This window comes from Barbus barbus, assembly GCF_936440315.1.
Source record: "Barbus barbus genome assembly, chromosome: 5".
In the NCBI taxonomy this organism is placed as follows: domain Eukaryota; kingdom Metazoa; phylum Chordata; class Actinopteri; order Cypriniformes; family Cyprinidae; genus Barbus; species Barbus barbus.
In genome coordinates, this window is record NC_136733.1 from 37,728,261 (window position 1) to 37,739,147 (window position 10,887).

The 10,887-nt window shown below is 38.3% G+C and overlaps 2 protein-coding genes across 3 annotated transcripts in view; both read right to left on the reverse strand.

The window, feature by feature from the left end:
• LOC306870538 (transportin-1) overlaps positions 1-3,988 on the reverse strand; it is a 30,041-nt gene extending 26,053 nt beyond the window's left edge. For both annotated transcript variants that reach the window (XR_013784273.1, XM_079417852.1), the window contains exons 1-2: positions 3,636-3,988; positions 2,126-2,201 (exon numbers count right to left, since the gene is read on the reverse strand). Coding sequence is in view for 1 of the 2 variants with exons in the window: in XM_079417852.1 (XP_079273978.1) it covers positions 2,126-2,201; positions 3,636-3,740 (181 nt within the window). In the remaining variant the exon portion in view is untranslated. The remainder of the gene's footprint in view (positions 1-2,125; positions 2,202-3,635) is intronic.
• Positions 3,989-8,483: 4,495 nt separating this feature from the next.
• On the reverse strand, positions 8,484-9,859 carry LOC306869631 (uncharacterized protein). The gene is made up of 2 exons (XM_079416458.1): positions 9,449-9,859; positions 8,484-9,325 (listed from the first exon to the last, which is right to left on the reverse strand). The coding sequence occupies exon 2, from the start codon at positions 9,323-9,325 to the stop codon at positions 8,855-8,857; it is 471 nt and encodes a 156-aa protein (XP_079272584.1). The 5' UTR covers positions 9,449-9,859; the 3' UTR covers positions 8,484-8,854.
• Between the last annotated feature and the right edge of the window lie 1,028 nt (positions 9,860-10,887).

A 10,887-nucleotide genomic window follows, 5' to 3' on the forward strand; every position in this document is an offset into this window, starting at 1 on the left:
CCACTCTCAACACACACAGTCAACACACACACAGAAGCAGAGTGACATCAGATGTCTGATAGTTTTTTAATTGTCTGCTATCCATAATGTATTGTATTTTCATGAAATTAATCATATTTCCTCAGAATGACTTGTTCTCTGTATATAATTTTTTATGAAGTGTTTGGAAGTGTTTATCTCTTTATACTGTTATTTTAATAAATCACCATTGCCACACCGTTCAAGATATCCTAAATCCGTTTGCAATTTAACATCTTCAGTATATTGGCATCATGTTTACAAAGTTTGGTGTAAACTACTTGTTTCTTCTTGGAGGAGTATGAATTAATTTACAGCCTGATTTTCCCAAATATTGACATTCAATTAATTATAGCCGGCTTTCTGTTGGTCGTAGCTAATGAGTGTAAATTAGAAAGTTGTCCGGCTTGATGAGAGCAATGTATGTACCAAGTTTGGTGACTATAGCTAAAACTAACCCCCCAGGTTTTGTCAAAAGGTGGCGCTATAGAGTGCCTCTTCCACGCCCGTTTATGAGCTTTTGCCAGTGTCTAACTATCATTAATACTGATATGTGTGTTGAGTTTTATGAAATTGTAATCATGTTATCTGCCGCAAAATCACAGAAAAAGAATAAAGTTTGACACGTTGCCATGGAAACAGTATTCTACATATCAATATTCCCTTCAGTTTTCCATCGGCCGTGTTTTCACATTATTCTGATTAAGTTTGAAGCAAATTGAGTAAAAATAAGATGCTGAATTCAAAGCATTTTGAAAATGACACACTTCCTGCAGCCAGTTGGTGGCGCTATAACTTTCAGTCATAATAGTCACATCTATGCGATCGGCATCATACTGAAGTTTGATCAAAATCAGACAAAGCATGTGGCTGTTATTAGGCATTTCTGTTTCTCAACTTCATCGCCTCGCTACGGGCAAACCGTTCCGAGATATCAAAAATCTTTTTGCAATTTAGTGTCCCCAATATCTTGAGATCATGTTCACCAAGTTTGGTGGCAATCGGTTGGAAATCCTCAGAGGAGTATATCAAACTCCAGAGCACGCGCTTTTTAACAGCCCCTAATAGCCGACTTCCTGTTGGGCGGAGCCTATGACACGCAGCGTGAAAGTTGTTCAGCTCAATGAGTTCTATATGTGTACCGAGTTTCATATGAATGCGTGCAAGTATGTGTGAGCTATACATTAAGTTTTCTGACTGTGTTCCAGGGGGCGCTGTAGAGCCCCTGTACCACGCCCGGGTCCCAGCCTCTGTGGCGTCTTAATGACCGCAGATTCCAATGTGTGTGCCAATTTTCAAGAGTTTTTGATCACGTTAAGGCTATAAAAAAAATAATAATCCTAAGGAAATCAATAGGGCCCATGCGCCTGAGTGGCGTTCTATTGAAGCATTCTATTTTTAAATAAATAGGTTTCATATAATATAATGTAATATAATATAATAATTTACTTAAAATAAATAAATAAATATACAGCCCACAATGGAAAATAATTTTTATTGTTGAGCTCTGAACTGGTTTGGCGGATGCTTACTAAAGAACCTTCTATTTTTAATTGGACCTCGGGCTAATTCAGGGAAAAAGAGAGAGAAACATTGGTAGATGAACTAGTGTTGTTTCTAAACACATTCTGTGACTTGGGGCTGGACAGAGCACACAGATTCATAAGGTCAGTGCAGCTAAGCTCCCAGTGCACTTGACAGATTACCACTGACCTGAAGTCACAGCATCTATACAGCCACTGGCTTCAGAAAACACGACTGAGACTAAACACTATCGTCTGCTCGCCTCAACTCCTTCCCCTCATACCTAATCCATTTTTTCTAGTAATAATCTTTTAATATACACTACACAAAACTGTAACGGCTAACCTCATAAACTGCAACGAACCACAATGCAGACAGACAGCAGGCAATTTCCTGCACCTACTTGCGCTCCCTCCCATCAGACAGTGGGTCTACATACAAATTAAAGGGTTATATTCACTGTCCCCAGATATCCCTAATGAACAAATCACATAGCCATAATGAACCTGAGAAAGTCACATCTCGAATTAAAATGATAAATAAAGTGTAATATAATCAATTTATGGCAACATGCACATCTTACCTTCTGTCTTTAGCTTTGTGAGCACAAATATCAGGTAGTTGTTGAAGTCTGGGTATTGATTGAGCTGCTCAAGTTTCTGTGGTGCACATTAAGAAAAGGCATAGAGATAGAGGATAGTGCAAACAGCAGGGGAAATGTGCATCTGCGCACGTACTTAATGGACAATCCGCTTGATGTTTACAGTAGATGGACGATTACATGAACTCATCAATATACGAGCCATTCAGGTCTCATTCGCCAATGGTATAATACACAAATGACGTGTGAATATAATTTTCATCCAATAAATTAAATATGAAAATGGTTTTATTGGATTGGAAATAAAAATACACTTTGGACATAAGATAATTCACTGCACGATTAACTAAAAACTACACAAACATCAATTTTGCAGCCTAAATCTATAACATATAGAATAGAAATACAGTTTTATGAAAAAAGCAAGAGGTACATTTGAGTCACTGAGGAGTAATTGAACGATTTACTTGCAAATAAAATATAAATATAAAGGAGATGTACAAAAAAACTATTTAATAACAAGCGGTCTCATTCCGAAGTTTTATTTTTAAGCACATTATTCACATTTTCTTAAAAGAGTTCAAGTGTTTGATTGTTGCAGATGTTACTTTTAGTAGACTGGCACATCTTATATCTTCATTTATGCTCTACAAAAGAAAGAAAAGCATACCGGTTTGGAACCAGCTAACCTTAATGCAAATAAATTACTGGTAATTCAACAAACTGTGAGATACATAGGCTATACCTTATGTTGAAAATTATGAAATTTAGACAGTATTTTAGGATTTTAGTATAAACGTGTAGCATTTTCTCATCTGCTGCTGTATATGATGGACAAAAACAATGCATAATTTGCTAGATTAATACCCACTGACACATCTTACTCTCCCTTATAAAGACTGAAGCATCGCGTCTTTGTCTGAGCTGCATCTGATTATGTGCCAGAAACACCATGATAACAATACTCGCACCTCTGCAGCTGGAGTAATCTGCGTCTCATAACATAGCGAGCAACCTACCTAGACAACATTTCAATATGAAGTGTTTCCAATGCTGTTTAGTCTAGATTTTGCACACAAGCAGAGATGATTGCTTATAAATAATCTCAGAGCCTGTGTTTGCAGTAAGCAGTTGATACACAATCTGATCAAAATCTAAATTGTATCGAATCTCATATCGTTCCAAACCTGTATGACGTTTCTCGTGTGATTCCAAGATTTATTCATTTATGTCCTAACGAATTCATACAGGTTTGGGATAACATGATGGTGGGTAAATAATGACAGATGTTCGTTTTTGGGTGAGCTATCACTATTAGGGTGGTGTACCTACTGACACCACCCTAATCTACAGATAAAATTGAACCAAACAGCCCCTAATTGACCCCAGTGTGTTTCAGATCGTAGTAACGTTTCAGCTAATCTCAGGCCAACTCCTCCTCAAACTCCGCCATCCAGCTGTCTGGGTAAACAAACAGCGAGGTAAAGGATACTTGTTGGACGGATCGTTGCGTGGATGTGTCGGGGGACTGCGATTCCTTGAGCAGCTGTAAGATCTGCTGAAGTCCCTGCTCGTCGGGTTTCCACTGGCACTCCATCTTGTCTAGATCTACACCCTTTCACATCAAATAACGGCCTCCACCTTGACCTTCAGCTTCAAGACCGGCTGTTATCGAGCGAAAGATGAGGAAGACGTCTCTGCGAGAGTTTACTGTGGACAGACCCGTGCAAAACTGAGCGTGTTTTGCTGGTGACTCTAGGCTAGCTTACATACATGGACTTGGTCTGGTCCGGATCACCGCACATCGACAGCCATAAGCCTCTGTGCTGCACTGCCCGCCGGTCCTAGCGCCCGTCGCTCGCTGGGAGGATGGAGGGACCTACATGTGACCCCAAAGCAGGGACGCTTCAAAATCACGTGTCTGCATTTCTATTTTATGACTGCATATGACTGCATCTAATCTGCATTTAATGACAGCCAATCACCGTGTCCCTTTTTTATCTTGAAGCTGAGATGCAGGCGCATGCGCATTAAGCCCTGTCCCATCGCTCACAGAGAGTTCTTTTATTATATATTTGTAAGTTATTTTGGGGAAAAAAAACCCGCCGTAAAGCGATTTGAGAATTTAATCCATTCAGGTAACAGTCCTCAATTTAATTAACTAGCTAGATAAAAATATTGAAGTTGAAGTTAACATTTAATAGTTTTTTAAATAAACTTTTACATTGTTTTAGGCAAGGTGTTGTATTATTTAGTTCGCTAGCTAGCTATGAATGAACGTATGATTACGCGTATTTTCGACAGAGAAACTAATGATTTACATTGTTATAATTAGTAGTAGCAATACCTGATATTGTATTCACTTTTAAAACCCAAAATGAATGAGTTTTGTGTTGTATTCAGGTGTTGCACCTGTTATAACAGGAGACTTTGTGTTTACCAACTGATAATAAACTTAATATGATTGTACTAAATTACTTATATGTGCTACTACTATATTAATATATTATGCACTGAGGTGTGCTAGAATTTGCTGATTTACAAATGCTATATACAGGATTTTTATAGTAGTGAGTTAAAACTACTCATGTTGATATGTTTATACCATGTTCTGAATAGTTACACATTTAAATTTAATAGTTACAATTTTATTTCCTCTAGTAATGGAAGATGGCTTCCAAACACAAAAAGCACAGGGCTATGGGCGACGAGGAGTGGATGTCACACCTGCTGTAGGGGTCTGGCCTTCTGAGGCAGGAAACAGGCCGGCCCCCCGCCAGAGAAAGTGAATTTAGATAAATGACGTGTGTACAGTTATCCAACATAAAGCTATGTCATATAAAGGGTCACATTTTTATGATTCACTGTCAAACAATATTACAGATTGTTAAATGTCCAGTGCAGTTGAGGGGACACATGTCTTTGTTTGGAGAGACACAGACATGTAGTTGTGGATTCCATACAACAAAGGTATCAAAAATCTTTTCCTAAAATTATGAAGTGTTGGTGTTGTAGTCGCTATTATTAAATTAAATTTTCTTTTCTCTTAATCCGTAGACTTCCATGTCAGTATCCTCTTCAATGGCACCTCATCTGCATCACTTGTTAAAATAAATAAATGGGTCAGAGCTGCAAAGCTGATGGGGACCATACCACCTCAGGATCAGAAGTGGATTTCATCTGCTCTGTGGAAGAACAAGCGGCTGCGCACTGACCCGAAGCTTTGGTATGATCCACCGGAGCCAGCGCTCATTTATCATCAGGCCCCTGCTCCAGAGGGTTTTTTTACACACCGGCTTCTCTTGTGGATGCCATACCACCTTTGGCGGGTGCTGTCCTGAGTGCGGAAAACAGCTCACAGGTTATGGAGCCCACAAGAGAGCCCGCCATGTTTTGGATGTGGATAGGTACTACCTGATGATCACGGAGACTCTCTGGTGCAGTTCAGCTGGTTGTAAAACGAGTTACATTTCCACCAGCAAGACCATCTTGGACCAGCTGGATTTGGCACACAGAATGGAGTTCCGGCTGATCCTGACACGAAGGTGAGTATACTGAAATTATTTAGCCTGTCACAAATGTTTGTCATTCAAACACACTATAAATGAGCTTGCTTTCACTTTGTTTCTTAATACAGATATGCCTGTGACATACGGGTGATCCGTTTTCTGAGGGAGAGGACCTTGGGTAATAGCCTCGGTCGGTTGGTCAGGCAGCTGAGGGAAAATCACAGCGAGGAGTGGCTTAAGCGTGTTTGTCGCTACCTTGACGCATGCTCAGACTTCGCTGTCCAGCCAAGCCTGCACCCTATCAAGTTCCAGGACCCTCCTAAGCCAGTGGCTGTTCCTTCCCACCGGTGGATGCTGGATGTTTATGGCCGAGACATCTTAAGCAGAGAGATCAAATAAAAGCCAGCATAACATCCACCTTTGGCAATATATTAAAAATGGATTCCACAAAAAAGGTAAATATTTTTAACCCTTACCACTGTAAAATCCTACCTCACAAACAAAAGTCTAAATACAACATTAGCAGAAAAGACATGAAAAATGAAATTAATGCTTTGTATATATATATATATATATATATATATATATATATATATATATATATATATATTAAAAAACTGTATTATTTCAGTATTTTACATATAAAGGAAACAGTTTATTTGGGCTTTAGGCATTCACTGTCTTTTCTGTGTGATCACAGATCACCAAGAACCTATCAGGCTTTGCCAAGGGGACCGCCTTGTGGCTTACATCTGTGAGCAATGAGGTGGGCCAAATCCTCATCAGTGTCCTGACTGCTCAGGAGGGTCCTGCACTTGATACCATGACTGCTGATCTCATCCGCAGGTACAGCAATGCTGGTGTGGCTCCTCCTCAGCTTCTCTATGTTGACTGTGAATGTTGTCGAGAGGGCACAGGACATATACCACTTCATGCGGCGACTGGCATCTGGGTGTACAAAGGATGCACATCCTCTTTACCCCATCTTTATGTCCAGACTGTCAAGCTGCATTTTTGAGTGGGACAGTGGAGATGTTGCCTTGCCCGCGTCAAGCTAAGGGGGAACAGTTGAAACAAGAAGGTGTTCCTGGGATCACTGAAAAACTAGTGGACCAGCAGATAACCAAGGAGGAACTGGCATTGCATTGCAGGAGGCGGACAAGAGGGGAGCGGCAGACGATCATGATGATTGAACAGCTTCTTAATGAGCTCATGGGGGTAAAGGGCAGAGACTATCTTGGTGTCCCTCTCTTGGATCACGAGAGAATGCAGAACATATGGGGACTTTTTTGGGACTTTTTTCTCATTCCACCAGTCCTCTCTTCCAGATTGCATAAGGCTTGTCTGAGCCATTATCTCATTATCTTTTTCTCTTACTCTTTGCACAGTTCCGAGTGCTGTTTGCAAACCTGGTTGCTTTATTCTGGTATGCATATCTAGCCTCGGTCAGGAAATGAAACCACAAAACCAGCTACAGTAGGCCATGGTTGGTTAAATCTAGTTTGTGCCTTTAAAGGACTGCTGCGCATTGGATATGTTTTAAATGTCTCCCAGGAAAACTGATGGGGAATATTAGTCAGTTTCTGTAAAATAACTGTGATGTGGATCAGTAATGAGATTTTACTGCTACTTCCACTGACGGTTAATGAATTGTTGCTCTGTTATGAGCAACTTGCTGATGTCTTTCTACTGCTTGTGGAAGCACTCAGGGTTTTGATTGTTGTATTTGATTCATTAAAATATATTGATCGCAAACATATTTTAGCGGTTACTAATACTACTGCTGTTATCTTCACTGAGTTGATGTACATAAATAGCAGTGGTCTTCCTAATATATTTTGTATACTTTCATAGCCCGATAAATGCATGCAATGTTGTTTTTATGACACTTGGTTTAAAATAATTAAATAGTATGATTTAAAGACTCTTTACTGTATGACAGTGTTTCAAAGAAGGTAATATTGTTGTATTAAAAATGTGAAAGGCACATTTTACACAGCATTTATAGCAGCTCTAATGTTAACAAATAAAATATACTTATTACTTTTTTTTTGTTATAAAAGGGAAGTTGGCTCTTTCACAAACACACAATCGGTTCTAAATATTCACGATTGTTTTGAAACTCACCTCCATGCTGGGTTTCCTTTTCAGGGATTATTCAGCAACTTTCGGTTTCCATACTTCAGAAAAGCAGTGAGCATAACAGGCCATAAACATGACGTATGGTACAAACATCTAGGTGTGTTCAGAGCTTGAAATCTCATGGACAAGAATTACGTCATAGTGAAACCAATGTGAATTTGTTCCCTAATGCGTCTATTATTATTACTTTTACTATTATTTCTTTGTGTAACATCCATTAAATATGCAACTATACTCAACACGCAATAATAAAGGTTCCACATGGGAGAGTTCACAGTGATGCCATAGAAAAGAACCATTTTTGGTTCCCCAAAGAACCTTTCGGGGGAACAGATCATAAAAGATTTATTTTATAATAATGCTAAATCATGTTGACTTTAGATTTGTTGCCAACGAAAATGAAAAGGTGTTTTCGTTGGCATTTCTTATCTTGTTTTATTTTTATTTTATTCTTCTCATTTTGGAAAACCTGGATATATGAGGTATCCTAAGTGTGAAAGATTGATTTATAGACCTGGACGTCATGTGAATTAATAAAATTCCACTTTCAGTATATAAAGAATTAAGATTTAGTCTATTAATTATGGCAAGCTTTTATGCAAAATTGTGAGTTTAAAAAATCATATTCAGTAAATCACAAAAACTTAACCACTGAACTACAAAAAAGTCAATACTGAAACTTTCTTCTTGGGAATGATTGGAGCATTTATTATTTTAGTCACAGTTAAACATCCTTCATAATGCTAAAAGACACAGTTACATAAAATGCAGATAAATACAATGTAATTAGCCTACATGAAGACTCTTATACTTTATTTTAAGGTGCATGTAATTATATATACTTTATTGTTATTATAATAGTAAGTACATGTAGCCTAACATGTGTAACAAGGACACCTGAAAGTGTTACCTTGAAGACATCTGTAGGTAAATGCAATGGAATTATATTAGTTTTGACATTATAGAAAAAAAAACACATTTCGAGTATAGTAGCCTATTTACATCACTTAACACATATAACGACAACACTTTTTAGTCCTTTTTTCAGACATTTAAGCGATCAGCCTCCTCGCAGACGGAGGGCCATGTGAATGGTGCTTCCTAAGGTGATGTTGTATTCCTGCAACTTTCTGCCAGACTCCAGCTGTCTTCCGCTGAAAATCAGTCTCTGCTGGTCCACAGGGACTCTCTCTTTGCGGTAGATCTTAGCCTGGAGCTGGTCTACGGTCTCGTTGACATCAACTTCATAGGTTCCGGTCTGGCCCTTCTCATTCTTGACGAACACTTGGAACGGTGCAGGGTTGGTGATGAGCAGGCTGACCACTGATCCAGAGTGCAATCCGTAACTGCTGAGGGTTCGAGAATCATCCTCAAGGCTGATATGGGTCCCGTTATTGGCAGACAGCTTCTGTTTGTTAGGAGGCTCTCCAAAGTACTGATGAATGAGCTTCTTGAGTTGGCCAACTGTGGCTTCACCACTCACTTCCAGATGCTTCACAGTTCCACCCAGCAGTCTAATTGTTAGATCCATCTGTTAAAATAAGATAAAATATAAAATAATTAAAATTGGATAACTACAGCATCATGTAGTTAGTTAAAACTGGAGATTAGAGTTAATATTACTGCTCAATGTTTTCATAGTTATGCGGCTTACCTGGCTGGTTGTTCTAATGCTTTGTTGAATATGGCTTTCGTAGAATGTTTTCTTCAATAAGTCTTGTAAGTCGCACCGAAATCAATTGTGCCTCTGGTAACACCGAGCAAAGGCATGCATTTATAAAGCATCAGCTCAAGCCCCGCCTCAAAACAATGTTTCATTTCCAAAAACTTGTTCAGTCACTTTCGGTTTCCATTCTCACCAAATCACTGATGATAGTCCTGAGAAATCATTGACCAAGAGGATGTTCAGCACAAATAAACAATTCAGAAATGGGTCATTCTACAGAAACGTCCACTTTTGGTATGGCAAGATGTCTTAAAATGTATTTATTCTTCTAACATTTAAACAGCGAGGTAAAGTTAGTTTTAGGTTTGATGTTCGCTGGAAATTCGCCCTGGCTGCTTTAGGGACTGTCTACAAATTTACCTCTAAGTACAAAACGAAGAAAATAATTAATACAAATTATTTTTTATAAAGCTATAGTAAATATGTTATGGGATCAACCTGGGAAATGAATCTGTAGTTCCTTAATGCCATGTCAGAGCAAATATTTGTTGTTGATCCAGCTGATGTCTCGATTGACCTCAAGGACTCAAAACTAGCAGCCAGACGTTTCCAGTAAGATAAATGAGACAAAAACATCATGTTTCCTCATAAGTCACATTTATTTCCCTTTTTTTTTTTTTTTTTAATGTTTCCATTTTAGACAATATTTCAAGACATGATTCAATTTACATGCCAAAAGGGACTGGTTAAATATGATTTGACAATTTTTTTCTAAGAACAATTATGTACTGTACGTACAGTAAGGACGAAATTGGCAAAGGTTCACCTGTAGTAAATCAGTCTTGTAACTACAAACGTACTACAGCCTTTGGAACATGAAAAAAACCCTTTAGGTGAATTACAGTAATTGATTTCTTAGAATGTTTTCTAAAAAAATATTTGTGTACTGTACATACAGTAAGGAAGATATTGGCAAAATTTCACCTGTAGTAAGTCAGGCTAGACACTAGGAATGTACTACAACCTTGAACAGCTATTTGGGTACTTACAGTAGCTTTTTTATGAAGGAAGGTATTAGCAAAATCCCACCTGTAGTAAATCACTATGAGTAATACAAGCTTTACAGTTTGGCAATGTATTATTTTAAAAGTTAAAGGTCACTTTGCCGTTTTAAACCCAGTCGGTGGAATTGTCAGACGGTCCCTTATGCATCAAGCGCTGCTATAGCACGTCAAAGCTTTCTCCGGTTTAAATTTGCTGCTACAATACACTTAGGCAGTTTTTAAATGGATAAACAAACAAACAAGATGTTTAATAAATGTAACAAACAATAAAACAAAAACTGCAGGAATCATATGAGCGCTCTGTTTTTGTATCTTATAGCTATATCCCATATTTGTTTTCTGTAATATACATTAAAAGCAGCG